Source organism: Orbicella franksi, chromosome 11, assembly GCF_964199315.1.
Source record: "Orbicella franksi chromosome 11, jaOrbFran1.1, whole genome shotgun sequence".
In the NCBI taxonomy this organism is placed as follows: domain Eukaryota; kingdom Metazoa; phylum Cnidaria; class Anthozoa; order Scleractinia; family Merulinidae; genus Orbicella; species Orbicella franksi.
The window spans coordinates 9,968,618-9,994,400 of NC_138155.1; the positions used below are offsets into that span (position 1 = coordinate 9,968,618).

Below are 25,783 nucleotides of genomic sequence, written 5' to 3' on the forward strand. Positions count from 1 at the left end.
GAAAATTTAGTCACCGTCGCTTACGAGAGGTGGTCGCTTACAAGAGGTTCCAAATATAGTTATTTGGCTGGGTAACTTTTGGTATTTTTGAAAACTGGTTGCCGAGGACAGGTTGTCGCTTACTAGAGGTGGTCGCAACCGGAAGTTCGACTGTAGGAGTTTAGTTGTTAAGTGGTGATTCCCTGTCTTTTATTCCGAAGTAAGTTCCTTTCAGGACAACGGACCTCGACGGCGACAGAACAGTGACGGAAGATTCGTAGAACAGGTATGTTATTAGCTATAGAAAGTTTATTGTTGTGGTGCAAAACCAAACGGCACTTTTATTCAAATTATGACTCAGCATGTAAAAATGACTCAAAATTCAGGGCGACAAGGTCGGTGGATAAGCGAAAAACAAGATGCAATTAGATCATTCATAAGACTGGTGGCTACATTAAAGGTTATCAAACGTTTCAAACAAAGAATGGTGGTTTGTTTCTTGCTTTGTGTGTTTTACAGGTGGTTTGTGTACTAACCAGTACAGACTAAACTGAAAAATGACAAAACTAGAAACACTAGATATAGATCTACAGTAAGCTGACTGGGCATGAAATCCTGTCTTTGTAAGACTACCTGGTATTCGCGATAAGAGGGCAACATTTTTAAGGTACTGAGCTGTAATGATAATTGCTCTTATTTAATCTGCACAGCATGACATGATAAAATGATTATGTTTAGATTTAGCAGAAAACAAAAAAAACAAACAAACAAATAAACGTCAGGTTTTACAGAAAATAATTTACACGCAATCATATGATGGTCCGTCCCTCCTTGAAAAAATGGCATAGACCCCACCAATTTATAGACTTTTACAAAGATAATGTTTTGCTACAGGTTGAACAAAAAGTGGCCCATGAACCAAATTGAAAGGTATCGTTTACATTACACATTTTAGGGGAACAGAAAAAGTGTGGAAGTGTGAGACTTAGGTAATTAGACAAGCACAGCTGTGTGGTGTTACTGAGCATGCGTAATTTCCGTAAAACATAATAAGGATAAACAAGGGTGAGTCGACCGTTGTTGTCCGTTTCCACTTCGAGCGGAAATCGACTGCATCTACTTTTAAATTAAGACAGCCTTACAAACGATTAAGCTTACAGGAAAGTCGAAGGGTAACTTCGTTACCAATTTAAAATTAAAATTAAGATAAAAACGTTCGCTGGCTAAAAAATTTCAAAAAAGAACATGAGCTTTCGGCTGTCAATCTACAGCCTTCGACGGATAAAAAATGGATCGCAAATTGATAAAATATATGCAAGAAAAGGCGAGATAAAAATAATAAGAAGAACAAAAGCAAAGTATAAATGTGTAAAGTAGGTGACTATTGTTTAAAAAGAATAGTATACTGGTTTAGAATCGGCTTAGAATTATTGTCAGCTTGCTTGGTAGCAGAGGTATGCCAAGCCTCCAAAGTTTTTCTAATGCGAAAAGAGCCTTTGTCAATGACACTAGAATTATCAAAATCTATGCGACGGTCGAATGACCACGCATGTTTCGCAATGTTCGATCCATTAGCACATGTTTTGACATTCCTGATATCTTCTTTTTTACGATCGAGTTTCAAATTTTTCAAGTTTCAAATTTTTTAGCCAGCGAACGTTTTTATCTTAATTTTAATTATGTCTCGTCCTGGTTGCGCTTCAATCTTTAGTCAATTTAAAATCCTTTCTCCGCTGAAGTCAATATCAAACATATGGTTAATTAATAACTTTCATATATGAACCTTTTTGCAGATCTTCGGCAAGAATGGTAACCTTGGCATTTATTATAACAGTACTTCTGGTGAATTTGGCTGCAGGTGAGATGGCTAGTTAAAACTATCCAGCACCTATCTGTAGACGCCTCTATGTTATTTGGGAAAGTTAACATCAGAGAAATTAAAAATCTTATATTCCCTTTCACTATGCGAACAAAACAGCAACCCAGCAACAGCAACAACAACAACAACAACAACAGCAACAGGAGGAGGAGGAGTAACATGCTGAATAGTCTAACCTGCTGAATGTTTTCTCGATGAGTGCCCCAAATGAAAAATTATAAAATAGAAGAATTCCCTGAAAGTGGAAGAAATGTTGTTTTTTATGTTCAGATGAGGTTTTGATCTTAAAGAATTTGAAAGGAAAATTAAAGTATCTCAAGATATAATCCTTCAAATATTTTCGCTCGCTGGCGATTGGTCTAAACGCGTCACGTGACTGAATATGACGCAGCTTAAAGTGGGGAATATCCGAGTGATATTCCCCAATTTTCAAAACTACGCGTAGTTGAGAAAAATATTTCAAGAATAATAAACACAACAGCTTCCATTTAACAATAAAGATTAGCGAAAAAACTGAGCAACGACGTTTCGGTGTCATCCTGGCACCATTTTCAAGTTAAAAAATATTTGTGCGAAACATATTTGTGCCTAAACAAATACTTTTGCGCGAATGGAGTCTGACTGTGTGTTAAGGCTCGGTTTCTTCTTGCGAATCCACAACATTTCGTGGATCAAGCAATCGAACTTTCCCTGACGTTTCTTTAGGATCTTAAAGTTGTTAGTCAGGTCACCAACTGTATCAACTCGGTGTTCATTTTGAAGGTGTTTTCCGATGGCGGTAAATCGGTGTTCCTCAATGCGCTTGTAAAGATGACGGGTAGTGTAACCGACGTATTCTGCATCACACAGATCACATATATAGTTATAAACAACGCACTGTTGATTGATCAAAGGTGGTTTTGGCTCTTGTACTTTGAGATCATCGCCAATTTTACGGCTTCTGAACACCGGCTGTAGTTTGTGATCAAGTTTATTACTCAAGTCCGAGAGATGTTTCTTTACTATGTCCGCTGATTTCTGGTCTTTAAAAGGCAGGACAATGCGGTAGATATTCTCTGTTGGAGGCGTCGATCTTGTGTCTGGTGACATCACTGAATTAACGAAACGGGTGATGGTGGAGTTCACAAGAGAATCTGAGTACTTGAAGTTAGAAAAGATCAGTTTAAGGCGTTCGCATTCTGTTGAGAATAGTTCCCATGTTGAGGACAAGCGGTAAGCACGGTTTAACATGGTTTTAACTAAAGATCTTTTATAGCGGTTGTCGACATGACTTTGGTGGTGTAAGAGGAGACCAGTGTTTGTAGGTTTACGGTAAACACTTGTTGCCAGCTTGCAGCCCTTCTTGCATATTTCAATGCCGACAAATGGTAGCTTACCGTTAGATGCCATCTCCATGGTGAAGGATATGGATGGATGACAGTTGTTCAAAGTCTTCAGAAAGGCTTCTGCGGTTGGTATGTCTTTCATTGTGGCTAGTGTATCATCCACGTAGCGTCTGTAGAAGTCTGGCAACTTGTTCTCGTTTTGTAGCTTTTCCTCGATAGAACAAAGAAAAGTATTGGCCATTAGGGGACCCAAGGGAGAGCCCATCGCTACTCCATCAATTTGTTGGTAGAGCTGACCGTTAAATTGAAATAGCTGGTCCTTTGTTGCTACTGACAACAGTTCAATTAGATCAGCTTTGCTGATGTTTAGATGGTGTGTTTTGTTGAACCAGTTGTCAACAAAAGCTCTATCAGCAAGGATCTCGATGGTTTCTTGTAGTGGGACGTTCGTAAATAGCGAAGAGACATCATAAGATACTAGGATGTCAGATTCGTTGAGGCTCAGATTGCGAATCTCATCAGCGAAGGAAAATGTGTCAGATATTGTGTAGCTGTTGATCGACAGGGGCGATCAGGGGCGATCAGGGAAAGTTCGATTGCTTGATCCACGAAATGTTGTGGATTCGCAAGAAGAAACCGAGCCTTAACACACAGTCAGACTCCATTCGCGCAAAAGTATTTGTTTAGGCTTTGAACAGACACTGAACTCATTACCAGTGTTTGACACCTCATTGAAATGAACATGAACATTGAACAGCTATCTTAATCTTAATTTATTCAATTTCGCACCTCTACCATTGGTATAAATTAGTTTACTTTTCGCACAAATATTTTTTAACTTGAAAATGGTGCCAGGATGACACCGAAACGTCGTTGCTCAGTTTTTTCGCTAATCTTTATTGTTAACTGTATTTCCAAATTCAATCTTATAAGAGCTTCCATTTAGCGCGAAATTATGCTTGGATATTTGTCCTTGGACATTATCTGTTCATTAAAGGACCCTAGTCAGCCTCCGCTATTTTCGATGCCATCAAATTTATTGATATTGCATGGTGAGGTAAAATCTTATTGCCTTACTGTGAGTTGTGCTTCTGAAAGTATGTTTAATTATCTTAAGTGGTTTCACAGAGATTTCCTTCGTTTCGACATGCTCAGAAAAAAGTATCATTGCCAAACTCTTACATGTATACAAAAACAAAGGTGTGGCTGACTGGGGCCCTTTAAAACTCACAGTTTTCCTCGAGCTACGCTCTCGGAAAACTGCTTGCTTCTCGGAACAGATAATGTCCGCGGACAAATATCCGAGCACATTCTCGCGCCAAATGGAGGCCATTGTTTATGTAACGGCCAGAATAGTCATTTGTAGCTTTTGTAGATGCACTGCGTCTGTTTTGGAAAAAAAAAAATAGCACTATCTACTCCCCGTTCGTTTACTCATTTCAGGATGTGAAAAAGGATGGAGAAAGTTTGACAACAAATGCCTCAAACTGTTTAACGAGAGTAAATCATGGCATGAAGCAGAGAAGTCGTGCGAAAGAGCTGGAGCTCACTTGGTAAAAGTTGAATCGGAAAAGGAAAACGACTTCTTGCTGCACACATTCATGCAAATACCAATTGGCAAATTGAACCGAGAGGCATGGATTGGACTTTCAGATAAAGAAAAGGAAGGCGAATTTATGTGGACAGATGGTACAAGCACGAAGTATTCCAACTGGGCTGCGGATCAACCCAATAACGAGGATGACGAACAGGACTGTGGCGAGATTGTAAACGGAGTCTTTTGGCCTGGAGGATTATCACAAATTGGACTTTGGAATGATTACCAGTGCCATATAAGACTGATGTATATCTGCCAAGAAAACAATAAATAAATGTATAAACGCATAAACAAACAGACAGACGAACAGACAGACAGACAGAAAGACAGACAAAGCTACGAAAATGAACTGAATTAAACTGCAGGATAACTGAGCGAATGCAATTTGATGCTATATGTGCATGGATTAGAATGCCGTTTACACACCCATATTGAACAACTTTTACAAAGTTATAACTTATTCAATTGGAAATTTTTCCTCTATGTCAAAATGAGTCTTCGTGCAAAACCTTTCATTTGAGAGCAAACATCACATCGTGTTGGCAAGCCGGATAAATTCATATTGATACTATTCTGGAAAAACCAAAGTTTCCTTGCACGTATAACAATCGATTCTCCTCGACTTTTTTGACATTGAGAGGAATGTAACGGAAACTTTTCTCGAACAAAACTCCACGCGAAAAAGTATTAAAGAGAGATACGTCTTTAATACTTATCTTTACTATGCTTTTCTTAAAATCATCGTTCATATTTGTTGAAACTGATCTACATTTGTGGTCATTTTCTAACTGTAAACTGCCGTCGCTATGGCTGTTGCTACGTAAAAAAAAATTATACCACTGAATTTCGAATTCTCACTCATCTAGAGCAAAATTCAGCAATCGTTTCAAAAAGCTTTGTACCAGTGTTCAAGGGTTTTAGATCTAATATTTTCAAAAAAATTGATTTTTTTTCCTGAACATCGTCATGCTTTAGCCTATCGAGCCACCTGAAGAAAAAGGGAGGGAGAGATAGAACGACAAATAAGGACTAGGGGTTGACACATTATGCTCCTAAAATCGAGCATTATGCTTTTTGGCACTGCCCCCAAAACGGACTATTATGCTCCAAATTATGCTCGACTGTAACTATTGTAATCGTAATTATGCCGCAAAATTTTTTTCCCGGACCCCGGTGAGTTATAATTATGCCGTAAAATTTTTTTTCCCGGACCCCGGTGAGTCATAATTGTGCCGTAAAATTTTTTTCCGGGACCCCCGTGAAGTGCGATAATAGAAACCATTTTGCCTAAAGTGCTCAATAGTAATGGAAACCATGTAGAACATTAAAATAGCTTGAAATTTTGTACTTTTAACTTAATAAATGGACAATAGTAGCTCTAAAAAAGGAAATAACTGTTATGTTGCAAAATGGCACTATTATGCCGCCAAAAGAGCACTATTATGCCGGCAAAATGCACTATTATGCCGGCATTATGCTCGATGCTCCACATATAGTATTATGCTCGAAATTATGCCGGCATAATGTGTCAACCCCTAATAAGGACGGTTAATTAAAGTTTGGCGCAAAACATGACAAAATTAGATCAATGATACTTTCTTTTTCACACCCTCCAGTTGATCATAATAAATTCGACTTCAGAAAGCATTTGACTTTTTCACTTTGCCTAAATTTAGAGCAGGATCGGACGGAAACTGGAAAATGGAAAATACAATTTAAGTACTTGTCGGGCTGGTGGTTTTATTTATTGCTATTGATCTGTTTCAGTGAAGAAGGAAAATGATGATTTTTCTTTGTTCGTTTGTTCGGTGGCTTGATTCACATCGGTGCCGGAGAGATTGACAAACGGATAGAATAAGTAAGCCAGAACTTCATTTTTATGCGTGGATTTCCATCCAGTATTTCTCTTGAAACAGAAAGATTACATTCGTCTATCAAGAAGACAACTTTTATGAGGTACGATATTATAAAATATCCCTTAATAAAGTCTGATGTTTCCTCTGTGGGCTTTCTTGCGGGGGACGGGTTTTTATATAGAAAATTAAGTTTCATTTTGGCTTGATAAGGGTTGATCAATATGTGGACACGATGTTCGTCACGAAAGAAGAAACTTGAATGATGAATAGAGTAGTCGAAACAAAGCAAAATTGCCTTAATCCAATTGGTATTGGGATGCAAAACGGGTTGCTATGTCGTCTAGCGAGTGTAAAATGTTTCTGACTTTACCCCAAGGTTAAATACTGAAATAAGCTAAAAGTATACAATGAGGTTTATTATTGGGAAAGTCTCAACATATAGAGCTGAATTTAATCGTGAAAACACGGTCTCAGATTTGCTTGCTTTTATAGCACTGATATTTTTTTGGTCAGTATGAGGAGAGGAAATACTTATCGAAGTGTTTATATTCGCTGTTTATATATGGCAGTTAATCAACGAGTATACTTCTTATTAGTTTGACTCTATAATGCTATTTTTAAGTACATCATCTTCCTAACGATTAGATCTCTACGCAAGACGATCATACAATTCATTTTATTTACTAGTCATACTTATATTGTCATAAATACGTCGTTCATGGACGGCATTATAATTAATCGTTTGAAATAAGCCGGCTTACATGCGCTTCATGGCAGGCAAAGGCAAAGGTGTTAGAGACGAGTCGGCAAGCTAGGTCGAAGCGAGCCCGTGATTTGCTTGCTGACAAGCCTCTTCGGATTCGCCTTTGCTTGTGCAGCAGCACACGAGAGCCTCGCAAGCTAGAGTTGAGGAAAAATGGCTTTAAGATAAAGTACTATTCACCTACCTGAAGTTACTATTGTTATACTGGAAACGGTGAAAAGAAACCCTTCTTTGACTAATATTACATTACTCCTATTTAGACCGGCTAGCAAAATTTATCTTAAATCTATCTGGAAACAATTTGTTATGACCTGCCATTGTACACGAACCGGTTGATGTTTTCGTAACAACTGTATAAAATAATGTGTTTTTCCAATTTTTGAATTTCCTTCTTGTTATGTACAGTAATTGACTTTAATGCAATTTTATCGATTGGTTTTGTGTCATTTTTAATGGTTTCCTGACGCTTTTGAAAAGTCCCCCTCCAGGTTGGTGAAGATTAGAACCATAATTGACTCTTAGCTATGCCAAATCTGATCAATTCTTGATATTATATTCAGCCATTTTAAGCGTCATTACAGAATTACTACCTTCTTTCATGTCTCTGTCATTTTGAGTTCTTTTCCATTACCACATTTTTTTTTTTTTTGGTTTTTGCTTTGGTTTTTCACTAACCAACTTTCATAACTTGTGTGCAATACTATCAACTTCAAAGGTTGCTTGAACAAGTTTTAGCCGCAGCTTCTCTCTCACAGGTTGGCGCAAGAATGAAGTTTCTTGGAATGATATTGGCAGTACTTGTGGTCAACTGTGCAGCAGGTAATCACGCAACAGCGATTTAAAAATAGCGATGGCCTTATGGTTAGAGCGCTTGACTCCGCAACGAGCGGTCCGGGTTCGAGCCCAGCCGGGGACTTTGTGTCGTGTTCTTGGGTAAGGCATTTTTCTCTCACGGGGCCTCTGTCAACCCAGGTGTGCAAATGGGTGCCGGCGAATTTAATGCTTGGGGCAGCCCTGAGATTGACTATTATCCCATCCAATGGATCCAGTGGTAGTAGAAAAAATACCTGCTCGCTTCATGTTACAGAAACGGGGATAACCTCCGGCCTGATGGGCCACTTGGCTCGTAGGCAGACTAAACCTAATTAAACCAAAAAGCCAGGCTTTCACTTGTGTTTCTACAACACAACGGACGTTTGGGAGAGCTATAAACACTGTAAGCGTTGGCTTCTTCGTGTTTCTTTTGGATCAATTCAAACTTTCATTCAATTATATCCAAAGTACAACTCGATTTAGATACAAAACAAAAAAAAAGAACAAAAAACAAAACAAAACAAAACAAAACTTAAAAAAAAAATGACATGAAAGCCTTTGTCTTGATTGATTGGTCTACTTCAAAGATCCAAACCAATTGTAACTATTAAAATGTAAGTTTCCCTTTTTTCCCTCCAATTCTGCTAGGATGCTTTATAACTCGGTTTATTTTGTTATTGTAGAATGCGAAGAAGGTTGGGAAGCTTATGGGGACAAATGTTTTAAAAGGTTCGACGAAAAGAAATCATGGGAGGATGCAGTGGCGGCGTGCAAAGAAAACTCGGCTCATCTGACTAAGATTGAATCAAAAGAGGAAAACGCCTTCCTACTAAAAACATTCTTGCAAATTCCGCCCGGTGAGGTAATGAGAGAAGCGTGGATTGGACTTACGGATAAGGAAAAGGAAGGAACATTTGTCTGGACAGATGGTACAGATGCAGAGTACACGAACTGGGCGGATAAACAACCTAATGATGAGGATGAAGAGCAGGACTGTGGAGAAATTGCGAATGGAGTGTTTTGGCCTGGCGGTCCACCACAAATAGGAGTTTGGAATGATTTCCAATGTGGCAACGAATTAATGTATATTTGCAAAAAGAATGCTTTGAGTTAATACGCGCTATAAGGGCATTTGAAAAGAATAAAGATTTAAAATCCTAAGGAAAAGACTTATTTTTCTGTGTACATTTTCTCCCTTCAATCTACAAACAAATCCGAAAAAGAAATAATAATATAGCTAGGAAACATATACTTTTTTTTTACTTGTTGTACGTAGAGTGGAATCTCGATATAGCGAAGGGCCAATGGACTGGCAAAATATGTTTGCTATAACGAAGTTTGTTATTGTAGTGATTCTTTTCCGTATAATTTACTATTACTGGGGAGAGCAGTATCGTTCGTTATACCGAGGACTTCGTTACATGGAGGCTCCTTAAATCGAGGTTTCAGTGTAGCAAAGACAATAAAGAAAGGTTTTTCTCAGGAAGAAAACAAGTCGAGCCTCTGCTGAAATCAGAAAAAATGTTGCATGTTGCAGTACACGAGGAAAAGGAATATGATGCATCTGCTTCTTTTGTCCCCAACTCTTTTTCATTAGCTGATATCAAGTGAAATTGTTGGCGGTACGATTTGAAATTGAATTGTGTTATTAAAAAAAAAAAAAAAACAAAACATATTTTTCCTACGATGAGTTAATTCTATCATTGTATTTCAGTACGTAATTAACAGTGAACATACAAAACCAGGCTTTCTCCTCATATACATACAGTTGAAAACAAAATGCATATTGTGGATTGTGTTTTATATAAGCCTTTCTTCGTTTAAATAAACATTCTCGCTATCACTCTCGAAAACCGTTAAATTATATAATTTATCACAAGAAATTTTGTGGCTGACATAAACTGCTCAGCAACTTAACATACAGAACAAGGGAGATGAACAATATAGTCAAGACGCATTCTACAGATCATACCCAATTTTAATGTCATCAATCAAGATATCCTATTTACATCAAAATGACTTGTACATAATGACAATAATGCGCTTGATGCCAAATACACTTGTATCCTTACTTATAGGATTATGACCTTCGCACATTCGTGGTGTTGCAGTTCGTGGGTTTAGAGCCTACGAAGCTTCATACTTATTAACCCAATTGACTCCTGGAGCGTTTTTCCAAAACCGCATTTTTTGGACCTTTCGGAGATTTTCAGGTTGTATATGGGCCAAATTAACCCCGGCATTTACAAGATGACAGCATGCCTTTCTTTCCACTAACATCACGTTTCACCACATTTTTGCTCGGGCATGCGAGTCAGTTGGAGGAGAAAGTGAGCTACGTCTCTAGGCTTTTCGATTTTTTTTTTTTTCGTTTTTTCTTTTTCTCCTTTTCTTTTCATTTTGCTGCAGTGATTGACCTTCTGCTGGGCTTGCTTCCAGTTCAAAAAATTCTGAGAAAGCATCATCGAGACGGGTAATTTTTACCGTGGAGTAGCCACGTGTAGTGGCAGGAAATTTTGCTCCGAGTTTTTCAGTCAACTTTTTGAGCATTTTCATGCATATTTCAGGGTCTATTGAGTCGATCACTCTAATCTGGGTATCATTGGAAAGATATTTTGCTCCTGTAGAAGTTGAGCTCAGATGATACCAATTTTGGTCAAGGGTGATGACGTCAGAAGTGAAAGAAAGGCCAAGGCTCGTCACGGCCGGTTTCGGCAGGCACAGGAGTCAATGAGTTAAATGTCCTTCGCTTCAAACACTTAGTCAATTATCTATGCAAGACATTGTAGGGGACTAAGCGATTCAGTCTCGCTTGACGGCAACAGAGATATCGGGACTCCTGAGACTTGAACTGAGTTTTTCAGAGTAATCCACTACTAGTCCTTCTTGTCCTTCTTCTTCTTCTACATCTTCCAAATGCAACTTTACAATAAACCGACTTTTATGCTCTTGCAACCCCCGGTATTCAAGCCAAGGGTAACCCAGGAACAAAACAAAGTACTCTGATGTAAATCCTAAACTAATACAGCTGACTTGATAAGTCAAGCAGAAGTTAACAAATGGAAAACTAAAGAAATAGACAACAACATAGATTTAGACCGGAACGAAGAATTGTACCCGATGTTTTAAAAACTTTTTTTTTTTTTTTTTACGAATTTTCGTCTGTTATTTCGTAAAATGGGCGCAGTCGTATCGACTTCATATGGCGGGGTTTTTTTTTAGCATTTTTAAAGTAACAACTACTCCCCCCCCCCCCTCTCCCCCCCAAAAAAGAAAGTAGTCAGCCCTAAAGGCTGCTACTGTAATTCCGAAAGTAACGAGGGTCGTGTAGGGTATTCAAATAAGCGGCGTGTTCGCTACTTTTACATTACTGCATGATTTGTCCCTGGAACGAGGCTTTTTTTCTATTGACAGAACTTTTTTTTTTTTGTGATACACGGTTAGTTTATTTATAGATATATTAGAATTTAATTTTCGCGCATGTATCTTTTGTGACTGATGATGTTCTTGGGTCAGAGTCTGTTTATGTACACGTAGTTATCTACTGGTTATAGATACCGAAGCACGCAACCTCGTCCAGCATGCGTCACTCGTTTCTAATAATATGTTTGATTATAGTGATTTAGTTAGTAGCCGTACTAGTAAGATTTTGAGTATTTTGTTAATTAGTGATGTAATAGATTACCTTCATGAAATCCGTTTCGTTCCATGGGAAACGATTTAACAATTTAACAAGACATGGTGCTTGCTGAGTTACTGAATTTATGTTACCAAATTTTAATCTGAGTTAAAAGATTTCAGTGTCCAAATTGAGATCATTTGCAGTTTTAGGTTAGCCCATATGTATCTTGTCATGGTTTTTTGTTTCCTCACCCATTTTGTCCAGGAGTTTAAGTTTGTTACAGTAGCTGCAAGGTGGTCATGTTTGCATGGGGGTTCGTCAGTACTGACCTTGTTAAGGCCTTCCACTGCAGTTCCTGTTTTTGCGAAAGTTTTCAAAAGTGCGAGTGTTCATCTCGTTGTGTCAAGTGCAAGTCACAAGTGGGAATCAGCCAATAAATATTAGATTCCTGAAACCTCTCGCAACGTGTTGCCGAGCGCCCAATACGGGAGCGTTTCCGTATTCATATCACCAAGGTCATTGCGCAATTTACGTCAATCTCTTTTTTTAAAAAACTAAACCGTTCACATGGTGCGCAACAAAATATAGATTTGTACGTAATTACCTTGTAATACGACCGCTAAAAGGAGTAGTGTGTATTGTCTACCTTTAAGGATGTCTCTTAAGCACTCTTTAGATGTCCTCTGGTCAATCTGTAATGAATCGCAAGTAAAATAGAGTTAAATTCGCCACCTCAACCACAAAGTAACCACAAAGCCTGTTTTTTGGCCGATAGAGCTGTTTATTTCTTTCGCTTCGAAGAAACGAGAACCTGTCAGTTGACCTGTCGCATCAAGCAGCAAATCTTTGGATAAAGTAAAATAAATATCGTTAATCTGTTAAGAATATGCTTCCATTGTTTATATAAGTGAACTTGTATCCAATATCGAGCCTTTAATGAATGTGGTTTAAAATACTTGTTGCACAATACAGCTCTATTCGCGAAATTCCCACTATTGTCAAGCTACTTAATTTGTTGCGTCAATTATGAAGTACATGTCCTTATAGGTTTTCACAACACTGGGTAGGAAGATGAGCCGTTCTTGAAGAATGTGATATATACATGTCATCTGTTTTAAGACTTGTTAGTAGCTCCCAGGAATGATCTGGTTCAGTTGGATAACTGCGAAAACTGAATTATATTGATATACACATATAGTCAACTGCAACTACGATATCTCAGTCTCTTCAAGACCTTCCAAGCTAGAACTGCCGAAGGTAAGCTTTTAATTATTATTGAATCAGATCTTTTCCGCTAAAAGTGGTATCGTTGATCCACTTTTCACGAGAGAAGTCTATAATATCTTACACCATCTTTCTCATTATTATTTATCAGATACTTAAACCTTATCTAAAAGAAGTCATCATTATATAGGAGATTATATGATGGATCGAAATTAGAGTTAGGGTCTCTTTCAGAAAAACCTTTTATAGGAAACTTTCGGTACTGAAGGATTGACGATATATATATAATATTTTCCACTAAAATCAACAACTGTCATACAGAACAGGATGTTCAAATAATCACGATAATTAAGTCATAATTATAGAAAAAAATGTATGTAAAAGAATCTTCTAAAGTTTTTGAAAGAAAAATCTAGCCTGACTGTGCTTAGTAACAATTGTCCATTATTAATATCTTACGGTTTTTTCTTAAGACTGACGCTAACTCATATGTCTATCACGAAAATGAAACAGTTCTAGATTGCCTGCAAAATGGAATGGAACACAATCCGAAAGGTTTGGTATATGATAGCTATTTTCTACATGTCTTGGCTTGAAGTTACTTCGCAGGGACAAGGTAATTTATTCAATATCATAATCATAGCACTGTTGTGATTTAAGGTGGCTCAAAACAGTTTCTAGCGCTTAGATTGTGATGGGTCGTTTATAACTACTCTTTATCACTCGATGCTACAATCATGGTTTTTAAAAAAACTGCCCAATCATTGGTGAACACGTTGTTATTATTTTCGTGACACAATAGATTACCATAGCAACAGTATGACCTGCTTAAAAAACCCTTAATTTCAGCTTTAGTTGCTTATAATTCGAAATCGGCACGATGAATTTTTTTTTTAATATCAAATATTAATAAGTATGATAAGACGCAACTTTTAACAAAGTTTCAAAAATATTTGTACATAGGGCTCAGAGCCACCTTAAATTTTCAAAAAATGGTGTCACAAAAATGGTAACAACGTGTTCATCAATGATTGGGCAGTTTTTTTTGATACCATGATTGTAGCATCACGTGATAGAGTGGTTATAATGACCAATCCAAATATAACTGCAGAAAAACACGACAAGTACGCACTCCTTATTGGCTGACCCTCGTAAAAGCGAACTCCTGCTGAGTTAGCCTTTTAGAAACCGTCGGAGGAGGAGCAGTGTGGAGAGAATTGAGGGGGATAAGAAGATTTTTATTGGTTAATAAAGCATTAAATATTTGCTGCTGAGTATCGCCTCCAGCCAAGTGATTATGAATTCAAATTCACAAATCAAAACTAAATTGATTAGACCCATAAAAAGGGACGCTGCTCCTATTTGAAGAAAAGAGGAAATAGAAATGTCATGTTTTGTCGTGTTTTCTCAAAGAACGAACAAAAAACTTGCTAAAAAATTATAACAAACAAAGTTGGTGATCCTGTGACAGCTCATTGTAAAACCTTGGAGAAAAAGGCTTGTGGCAACCGTTTCTAGGTAAATAAGAATATCGACAAAAGTGTTTTTAACTCATGACATACATATTTTATCGTAAAAATAGAACCAGAACCCACAGTAAGGACCTCTGCGATATTGCTTTGGTCCAGCGCTGCGAACACGGAGACCTTTCTTGGCCATTTTAGAACGCCGCTATGAAAACGCATGGCTAACAATTCCCTGAAATTCTCTGCCGATTTCCTTGCAAACCAAAAAAAGTGCAACGGACACGGTCAAACGGCCAATTCTCCCTGATTCAAAACGTGTAAACATCGTCCTCGGCTCTGCTAGCGGCAGCAAGTCTAGTTTTAGTCAAGGAACAGTTGCCAAAGGCTTTCAATTTAATTTGACCCTTCAGCATTTTCACTGGCATAGTTGTAAGTCAAGGGCTCGGTTTGAATTTAAGATTTTTTCTCTTCTGAATAAACACAGCTTAGGTGTAGCTGACATGCGCCAAACTACCTTGATCCAAAATACACTACTGAACCACTAACATTATACATATTACAAAGGACTCCACTGACTAGGAGTCAATTTGGGACTGGCGAATATTGTGAACTCGTATTTAGTCACTTCATTGTACAGCAGACTGTGTTAATTCTTGACTATTTTTTTTTTTTTTTTTTACTATTCTTTTATATAATAACGCTGTTAAAGTGCCAATCACAAATAACTATAATTATACTTTAGGCTTAAAATTTGTAAAGAGTGTGTTTAAAAGAGCTGTTATTAATTTATGTATTCAGCTTACGTGTACTACTTGAGCTTTCAAAAAAAAAATCATTATGTCATTTCTAGAATTATCAACTCCAACCTAATTTTATCAAATAAATCTAAGCAGGCTCTTGTATGCTCTGCGGACCTATATTTTCCTGATTTATGGAATTCTTCAACGTTCTTCAAAAATCTTTCATTTATCCAAATCCACCAATTCCTCTTGTTTACTCGCCTACTTTTTTCTACACCATTCCCATTATCCATGTGCTGGCTAGGAGGAGCCTTTGATTTATTCTCAAACAGTATAGGACTGAATTAGAGATGATTTCCAATGAAGAAGAAAAAAAGACCTGTATTGCCCTGGTGTCCCTGATTCAATATGGTTGCCATGGCGTCATGCTCTAGGGATAAGGGCATTTTAGGAGTACAGTCAAAACTTCCGCGATTGTAACCGAAAAAGCACATTGGAGTAAACTTCTTGGAAGGTCACAGCAAAACGGTCTATATAAGCACATTTGACGTTAGTAGTTTCCAAGTGCGCATTATATTTGCCTTTTAGAAGTGTAAACATCATATTACTCGAACATTATATAGCTACGTACATGCATAGTCGGACTGGAAGCTTGAAATAAGATGACGACGACTTGAAATGATAGAACATTTCGGAATCACTTTCTTGGGAAGCTGGCATATTTAGCCTTGAGTCATTGCCAAAAAAGAAAAAAAAAAAAAAAAAAAAAAAAACAGCAATGATTTCAAAATAAGCCGGTGACATCCGCTATCTACCAATATTATTAATAACGCAATATTGCTTCCAGTACACTCTTTTTTTCCTAAGAAGATATTTTATAAGAATATAGACGCTTAGATTTACAAAATTTTATGAATGTTTCAGGAATAAACCGCGAGGCTGAAATTTTGAAAAGGATATAATTTCGTGTTGAAAATTTGTAAATACAATACAACGACATGTTTTTAACTAAACCATACAAAGTTCTTCCTTTCTGTAAACGGCGAAACTTGCCAAAAAGCAACAAAAGCAACACTAGCCGTATGTTCGAGGCTAATAAAATTAATTTTCTGCAAGAGGTTATGTGCGTCATATTATAAGCTTTATTGTCTGCAGTCTGGCTCCAAAATTACTTTTTAAAACACCATAAGACACTAAACTCGGCATTCGAAAACAGAAATGTCATACGCTATGATCTAAAAATATTCCCAAGAATATTTTCAGCCTAAAATGAGCAGAAAAATAAGAATATTCAGCCTCGGCCGGAAAAACAATATCGTTATATGAAAAAAGTGTATTTTGAGTGCAAAATCAGCATGTATATTTTCCTGACGTGTCCCTGTAGATTTCTTATAAATGTGTCATACACTAATTTTTCATAGTTTCTCAATATGAAGGCGAGTTTCTGTTGCTGTTTATCTCGTTAATTATTGTGACCGTGATGGTTGATGTATGTTAGCCTTCAGCCTAGCTCGATATTATTTGCGGTCACGCAAGAAGTAAATTGATTAATTTCATCGTGTAACGAAAACCGCGAAAGGGTTACCCAACGAGGGTAAATTAAAGAAAATAATATTGTTCAACTTTTAAGGAATCAATTTAAAAGTTCTGCATCCACATTACGTCGAAGGAATTTAAACACGCAACAATCGATCACCAGTCATTTTGGATTTGTGTTTGTGTAAAACTCGATCAGGGAAATCACATGATTATCTTGACGCCATCATTTTCGAAAAAGCTCCGTTTTCAAGTGAAAATATTTTTCCGTCCACACGAAAACGAAAAGCCAGCGATTTCAGATTCCTCCGATTTGAAGAGCGTTTTCGAAAAGCTCTGTTTTCGTGACGGATTAGTGTGGACGGTAGGACTAACAATAGAGATAAAGCCTCGTTTTCATAGACATCATTTTTCCTGACGTGTCCCTTTAGATTTCCTAGACATGTATCATGAATTAATTTTTAACAGTTTTTGTTTTTCAATATGAAGGCGAATTCCTATTTCTGATCGTCTCTTTAATTATTGTGACCTTAATGCGTGATGTGTATTAGCCTTCAACCTCGATATTATTCGCCTTCACGCATGAAACCAAGTGTAATAATTTCCGCATGTAACGAAAACCGCAAAAGGGTCACCCAAGGATAATAAATTAAGGACTGTGATGTTAACTTTTAAGGCATCAATTCATCAAACGTAGCTTTATTGCAGTTAATAGTATTTACTAGCGTTGGACTAGTATCCCATCCAGGGGAAGTAGAAATAGCCCTACTCGCTTCTTTCTTTTTTCTATAGAAACCTGGATAAGCTTCGGCCTAATGAGCCACTTGTCTCGCATGCAGAATTTACCTTACCTTACAAGTTGCAGGAGATTGGGAAATAAATAAAATTCGCGAAACATCATTCACAAAACAATTCAATGACCATGAGATTCCAAGAAAAAAAATTTGTATCCAAGAGTTTGACAAAGCAGGGATGTTTTAAGGGTGTAACTTGTAGTACAATCGCGTTTCTTAATTTTTCAATCTGTTATATTTATTAACAAGGTTCCGTTTCTGTAACCTCCCTTGGTTGCTACAAAGACAGAGTCACGAAACCAAGTCAAAGCATATTTTCCACCGTGTTTTACCAAGTCAATATCGTGAGATGGTGGCCAAACAGTAACCATATTATACACGCGTGTGCTGCGGCAGCTGTTGCTAGGGGATACCGAATCTTCTCAATCCAGGACTTCGGGGACTGTCGCTGGGGTCCGAACGCTGAACAAGACTATGCCAAATATGGTCACGGTTACTATTGTTATCAAGGACTTGGGTGGATCGGTTCTGGTAGCGTCTACAGAGTTCAAAATTTAGCTCCAGGTTAGTGGTTGTGTTATAACATCTGCTGCTATCCATGCTTTGTAATAACATTGGGTCATTATCGTAGTTTTCCTGAGTTTTTTTTTTTTTTTTGGCTAAAATCTTGTTCATGTTTAGTTAACGGACAGTGGACAAATTGGTCTCGGTGGAGTTCATGTAGTGCAACTTGCAATGGTGGAACTCGATCACGCAGGCGCAGCTGTGCCAATCCTCCTCCATCCAATGGTGGTACATATTGTCGCGGAATAAGCTCGGAAACACAGCTTTGTAACAGAAATCGCTGCCAAATAGCAGGTATGGGTTGACGTGGTTACGGGTTTTTAAATGGAAACAAAATATACCATAATTTTAGTCGACGGTCGCGCGGTAGAGATAAGTATAGGTAATCATATGAATGCGGTTGCAATTAGGGATTTGCACTACGAGTGGTATTTGAAAATTCTCTGAAAATTGTACGAGCCTTCAGGCCAGAGCAACTTGAAGAATTTTCAAATATCACGAGTCGTGGTAATCCTTATTGCTCGGGCTTTCATAAGATTGTTCTTTTATTACATGACTGAGAAAATTGGGAAAGCGCGCGCGTTAATTTGGACTGCAGTGCAAATTAAGAAACACGATAAACAGGCCTGCTCTCAGCAAGTCACAATGAAGTAATTTTCGCAGTCACATCATAACGTCTGCTAAGAAAGCGTCAATCATCCATATCGATGTATGACTTTCGATCTCTCTAGTATTCCATCACGGTTTGTTCCCCACGGTTTGAAGTGCCTGTTTGAATAATTATTTGAAGTATGGCAGTGCGATAAATGTCATACCTAGGATTCAACACATGCACGGAAACGGACTTTAGTATCCCGGGTGGAGTTGTTCATGATCAAAGCCCGATTAAGCTAACTTAGGATAGGTGAGAATTCAGATTTCAGTTTTGGAACTTTTCGGTGAGGTTTTCTGTTTATATTGTTTTTCCTTTAGTTTCGAGTTTGAATAATCTCAAAGTATATAAAGCAAAAGCAGGGAAGGACATAATGTAAAATAAAAAGTAATACTTCGGTTGACTTTTGATCCTGGGTTAACACTAACCCGCCCCTGGAGTAGTGCTGTGCTGTTTTGGTTTTCCCATTTTTATCTGTATATTTAATTTTGTTTGTTATCGGTGGCAGGAGTCTGGTCATCTTGGTCTCCATGGGGATCTTGTAGCAGGTCATGTGATGGAGGGACACGATCGCGCGTGCGTAGTTGCACCAATCATTTACAATTCAGCGCCAGTGCCGCTTGCCAGGGTCCACGGTCTCGAACCCAGAGATGTAATACCAATACTTGTCCAAGTAAGGATGATAGAATATAATGAAAATGCCTTTATGTTCCGTTATGAAATGTTTTAACACTTGTTCAAGAATAAGGAAGTAGTTTTATTAATGATAATCCATTAACTTTGTTTCGTTAATTTGAGTTTTGTTTTGTTTTGTTTGTTTGTTTGTTTGTTTGTTTTTGTTTTCATCTTCTATGAAGAACTTTATCGCTTTGAAAAAGTTTTTAGTACAAGAAATAAGACAGTTTTCTATGTCTATGAATGACTTATTAAGATTTGCATTGGTCAAGTTAACATTCGTCATCTATGAGCTAAGTAGGCACTAGTACAAGAAACGATAGCCATACCATTTTAGAGGAAAACTGCATACACAGTACACAGATCATGTTATTTCCACACTCGCAATGGCGATTAGTCTGTCAGGTGATGTTGTGGTATAGGATCACAGACACGAACCGGAACATGCAGCAATCCTTTTCCTAGAAACAGTGGAGCCAACTTCCCTGGTCCAAATTCTTAGACCCGAAAATGTTGTCCTAATGATTGTCCTGGCTTGTTGAATGGTATGTTATTTACAGCTAGCTGCTTGCCCTATTGAACATTTCATTGGACGTAATCATTATATTACTAACAAGATTCCTGAATGTTACATACGCAGCTAGGAATTAAGCTTCAGAAACAACTCTAACCCTCTACAGAAACACAGACCGAGCTGTGTCAACATAAACCTGAGCGTATTTTTTCAATCTTGAGTAATGTCACGGTTTTTTTTCGAACGATAAATTCTCCCCGGGTTGCTGTGTTCGAACAGTCACCTTCCACAGCTACACGTACAACTATATCTTGAAATCATACAAAATAATAACGAAAGCTATTAATATGAACAATAACATTTTAAAACAAAGCTACGCGCATAGTAAACGAGCTTTGTTATTTCCTTAGTTAACGGTGCCTGGTCGGCCTGGGGATCATGGAACTTGTGTTCAAGATCTTGTGGCATGGGAACACAGGCACGTTCAAGGACATGCAGCAACCCTTTTCCTAGGAACGGCGGAGCTAGCTGCCCGGGTCCAAGTTCTCAAAATCGCAGATGTAGCTCTACCAATTGTCCAGGTTTGTTGATAAAAGCAACCGTTCAAATGATTCAAATAGACTATAAGCACGACCTCTACAATATTTCGGCTGTAGTTGGCGAAAGACGAAGTATTGAATCAGTGGTCATTGAGGCGACAGAAATATCTTTAGGCACATGTCTTATTGTATGTATATAAGCGTGATCCAGTGGCCGTTCGATTAACCCACGTAGAATGTCGACAAAGCAGATCAATTCATGGTTGTTTTGATCCCAAATGAATAAGACTGAAAATGGTGTCCTCCAATGAATTCTTCATTGATAGACAGTAGTTACAGATTTCAAGTTTATTAACAGTCGTCAAAAGTCTTAGTTGCTCTGCGTCGGCGGGAATGCAAGTGTTCTATTTAACTATGTGTCAAACTGAAGGCAATCAATCAGTCAATCATTTAATCAGTTTATTAAAGTCATTGCGTGAAATTGAGGTTGCCCTCAGTATCCGAGCCAGAGGCTCATGTATAAAATGCATGACTAAAATAAAAAGGGAATAAATAAGGTAAATTAATCGACGAGGTGAGTTTGTGAAGTTTATGAGGTTTCGGGCGTTAGAGCCCTGGCGCTACTCTAGCATTGGGTTATGCTAATTCTCGTTCAGCCATGCGCTGGTGGCGATTAGAACGACGTGTTTACTTGGAAAACTATTCACAATATAAAGGGAATTTCAAGTTCCTTAGGAACTAGTGAGGTAGCAATGAATGCAATTTTTGGCTGTTCAATACGGAAACACATATATACGATGAATTGAAGTCAAATCGTGCCGTAACAGTTGGAACCCCCTTTAGGTTTTTGTGTTTATATGAGATATCAAAACTACTTTTTTACTGTTGAGGTCCTTGGAAACCTCCCACCCTCCCCCAAGCCACCGTTGATCTGAAAAGGGTTAACACACCTAGAAGTGGAAATCCACTTGAAGTGGAATTGACAGAAATATTATTTACATGTACACTATATTCTGATTTCAATTTATGATGATTTCTCCGCAGTCTGTGTTGAAGGAACCATCGTCACTGACCGGTGCGGTCAGCGGTGTAGATGCTCTGGTGGTCACCCAGTTGGCTGCACACGTGTCAGACGAGAATTCACATCCATGTCAAGAGCTGATCGAGAGAGGTACATAAGAACAGTCATCACCGCATCAACAGATGCTAGATATAAGCCAGATTACGACCGACTCATCACCTTGCATAAGACGATATTTAGATCAGGTATTCACGGGCGAGATCATTTCTTACCATGGCATCGCTGGTATGTTCTTCAGTACGAAAATCTTCTGCGGCGCATCGACTGCACAATTACCGTCTCTTACTGGGATTGGAGCGTGATATCCCATACTCCGTGGCGTGGACGTGAGTCTGATCTTTGGTATATTGGAAACAGCGGTTTTGGCGGGAATGGACAGCAAACGCCCGAACAGTGCGTGACAAGTGGTCCTTTCAGGCGAGGAACCTGGAACGTTGTACCGTCAGCCGGCGGTGGATGTCTACGTCGGCAATTGAACTTAACGGGCAATCCCCCTGATTCAGTAGCCGTCGCAGAGGTCTTAAGGACACGTGCCGTTGACTTTGATTCGTTTGAAATTTCTCTCCGAATTAACCTCCATGACACTGTCCACTGCCTGATCGGGGGTCACATGTGCTCATTTGACTCAGCTACTTCTCCGGAGTTTATGCTCCACCATGGCTTTATTGATAAGATCTGGATGGATTGGCAAAGGCAAAGCAACGCACATAGAAACGCGCACTTCCCTAGAGTTGCTGACAACATGCCCGGAACAAGACAACTCCACGCTAGAGCAGTCTTAGACAATTTCAGATTACCAGGAGGGGTGCGAGTACGGTACCAGGCTACAACAATTCCACAATTACGAAGTGTGCTCAGGCGTTTAGGAGGTAACCAACCATTTAATTCAAAATTTACGATACTATTTCTAGTCGTAAAACATCGCTAACTCATCGGGGGTGGGGAAAGAGAAGATAGTTAAATACTATCTCAGTCCATTATCAAGTAATAAGCCTTTTTTGCGCCGTACTCTAGGAATTGAACTGGAACTATCTTGTAATGGAGGCTTATCCGGGGAAATATCATTAAAAAGAGATTAATGTCATTTGCATTTGAAAAGATCCCCTACATTAGCCTTAGTTGCAAGCTAGTTCATGATGGGAAAGTAATGAAAACTTATTGCTTCATTGTTTTCCTCATGCCATCAATAACTTTGACTGACTTTTCTGTATAAACGTAAAACAGGAAACTGCTTTGAAAGGCAACATACACAAATTCAGATGCCGATGTTAAAAGCCTAGTATTCTGCTCACTTATTAACCCTCGGACGTACAAGCTAACTCAAACCTCCAACGTGGTAAAAAGGGGGTTGATGGAACCCCTTCCCCTGGGTGTTCGTTCTGTTAAGGCATGGCGAAATAAATTTACCTTGATTAGATAGCGCTAAGCTTGCTCTACAAGATGATACTATTTTTGTTGGTTATGACGGAAATTAATGCAAAATCAAGCCAGAATTCCATAGTAATTTGTAGTAGTGTTACGACCGCATTCGCATTTATCATCATGTCAAGCCAGAATGCTTATGAAAAGTACAAATTCGTGAATGTCTGCAATTTGATGAAGAAAACTGGAAACAAACAGAGAGTTATGGCAAAAAGTTAATTTTTGGCCAAACCTATATGAAATTTGCGGTTGCCATGGAGGTGAGGGTGGTATTTACCTCCTTCCCCCCTTGTACTTACGAAGGATAAGCACCGCGCAGGTATCTACTGTCTTTATAAATCAGCCAATTTCAACCAACCACTGTTATGAGAAGTCATTTGCGCGTCTGTAAGGGATTAACAAGGTGTTATGCTACTTTTTCTTCTCTAGAAATGAACATGAGTGCATTGAGTCAAATTCCTCGAAGACATTTTCACGTGCTGAGTAAAGAAGCCATAAAACTGTTTAATGTATCCAAGGCCGAAGTGGAAAAAGCCATAAGAATGGGCCTGAAGCTCTCACCGAGGTCTAGCACACTCCCTGGCAGCACAAACTCCGTTGAAACTTCACTGGGATTTCGGGTTGATTCTCTTAAAAAGACCAATTTTGTGAGAGGAAAATAACTCATTTCTGCTATATTTTTATTATTAGAAGTAGTAGTATTTTTCCTTTTGTTCGCGCCAGCCAAAGTAAACATTCGCCTTTCTGTGTATGTTTATTTCTTCCCTGCTAAGAAGATGTCTGCTATTTGACACTGACATATATATTCATAATGAGGTAGTTACACAGCTTGGTTCTAATATCGACGAAAACCTTTAATAGTAGAACAATGGATGAAATCCCTTTATAACGATTCAACTACCCATCATTGCGGAGGTTTTTGAGTAAAATTATCTGTGACCTTTTTTATTTTAATTATTATTATCTAACTGAAACCATGCCTAAATTTGTTTTATGCTCATCATTGTCTATGGCAGCTGTTATTCAATCTTAAAATTAGACTTTTCGTTAATTTTTATCATGATATTAAACTACATTGATATTAGAATATGGCTTGAAACGTCGAAAGCCTATTGAAGGTCCAAGCGCGGAATTTTCTTTTAAAGACCATCTGCTTTGAGATCGAAATGTTTTCTAAAGTTAGCATACGCATGAGATTAGGTTAACGATTCCTTTTCTCCGTCGACAATAGTAATCAATTTAACTTCCTTTTAAAATGTTAATTGTTCATCCTCTACCATGGATAATGTAGGCAATTAAATAAAAATGGTAAGCCCCATGCGAAAATGCCCCGTGATTTATTTACGATAGGAAAAGTTCAATTAGCGTACAGGTTAGGGCTCTAAGCGGATCCAGCAGTGACCTCATGACTACATCAATTACTGAAGTGTATCTCGCTTTCCAATCGTTGGTGTTTAGAATGAAAAACGAAGTTAGTCGAGTACACAACTTCTAATTTCTCCTCGATCGTTGAACGACTTCTAAAACTTTCCACGATGTGCGAATCTCCGTTGCACGTGCCGCACAGCTTTGCCGATCGAACGTAGAATGATCGGCCAGGTGCCTTGCACCCAATCCCTTTCCAATATGGCTGAGGTTAAAAATAGTGCTGTTATAAGTTAGTTACACAGCTTAGTTATAATGGCGACGAAAACCTTTAATGGTATAAACAATGTATGAAATCCCTCTATAGCGATACAACTACACATCACTGTGGATGTTTTTGAGTAATACTAGTCTTTCTGTGATCATTTTTTTAAATGAAATCATGCCTAAATTTATGTTATGTTCATCATCGTCTATGACAGGTGCATGCTTTTTAATTTCGAAATTTAACTTTTGCGTTTACATTTACCATGATATTAAGCTACATTGATAATAGAATATGAATTAAATCGTCGAAGGCTTATTGTTTTAACCTCAAATTGCGAAATTTTTCTATGAATGCCACCTGCTTTGAGATGGAAGCGTTTTCTGAAGTTAGCATTAGCATGGGACTCGGTTAAATTTGCATTGGATCTGGTTAAAGAGTTCTTTTTTGCTGCCGACAAAAATATTTAAGAGGATACGAGACGAGTATTTATGTAAGAAATGTTTTTCATTTGACAAAGTTAACATGGATAATGCAGGCAATAATAAAGCTTAAGATGGTAAGCCCCGTTGGAAAATGTCCCGCGGTTTATTTACGATATGAAAATTTTCAATAAGCGCACAGGTCAAGGATAGATGCAGATCAAGCAGTTACAATCTCTGACTAGATCGATTAAGAGTATTTCACATCCCAGTGGATGGTATTTACAATTAAAATACAAGTCAATCCGGAACAGAAATTTACACCGTCTAGTATTTTGAAAAAATACAACGAAATTTTAAAGATATAGTTTGTGAGTGTTTCTTGTCTAGATGAGGTTCCAACGCAAAGAAATTGCCGCATGGCATATGCCACACCAAAGCTACTTTATTGAAATTAATGTACACGTACTCCAAGAACAAAAATTAAAAGTTAATTTGATAAACAATACATCTGCCTGACTGTAGATTTCACTGCACTTCTAACTTCGCCGATCTTGAAGCAGTAAAGAAACGGGTTTATAGAGGAACTTAAGAAAATTAAAATTATTGTGAATTCCCAAGCCATGAAGAGCGAAGTGGATCGTCCATTAGTATCAAAAAGAATGATCGCGGTAACAATAATAAACGGCA

General features: G+C 38.1%; 3 protein-coding genes across 3 annotated transcripts; all 3 read left to right on the plus strand.

Annotated features, from left to right (window-relative positions):
* The first annotated feature begins 1,781 nt into the window (after positions 1-1,781).
* On the plus strand, positions 1,782-5,147 carry LOC145502448 (snaclec anticoagulant protein subunit A-like). The gene is made up of 2 exons (XM_081481775.1): positions 1,782-1,837; positions 4,627-5,147. Exons 1-2 carry the CDS (start codon positions 1,786-1,788, stop codon positions 5,052-5,054), a joined length of 480 nt encoding a protein of 159 aa, XP_081337901.1. The 5' UTR covers positions 1,782-1,785; the 3' UTR covers positions 5,055-5,147.
* A 2,847-nt stretch (positions 5,148-7,994) lies between these two features.
* On the plus strand, positions 7,995-9,401 carry LOC145502492 (alpha-N-acetylgalactosamine-specific lectin-like). The gene is made up of 2 exons (XM_081481808.1): positions 7,995-8,218; positions 8,896-9,401. The coding sequence occupies exons 1-2, from the start codon at positions 8,167-8,169 to the stop codon at positions 9,324-9,326; spliced, it is 483 nt and encodes a 160-aa protein (XP_081337934.1). The 5' UTR covers positions 7,995-8,166; the 3' UTR covers positions 9,327-9,401.
* Positions 9,402-13,589: 4,188 nt separating this feature from the next.
* LOC145502075 (uncharacterized) lies at positions 13,590-24,054 on the plus strand. Its single transcript, XM_081481364.1, has 7 exons — positions 13,590-13,674; positions 17,844-18,158; positions 18,276-18,452; positions 19,319-19,483; positions 20,410-20,580; positions 21,583-22,488; positions 23,471-24,054. Exons 1-7 carry the CDS (start codon positions 13,590-13,592, stop codon positions 23,701-23,703), a joined length of 2,052 nt encoding a protein of 683 aa, XP_081337490.1. The 3' UTR covers positions 23,704-24,054.
* Positions 24,055-25,783: the final 1,729 nt, after the last annotated feature.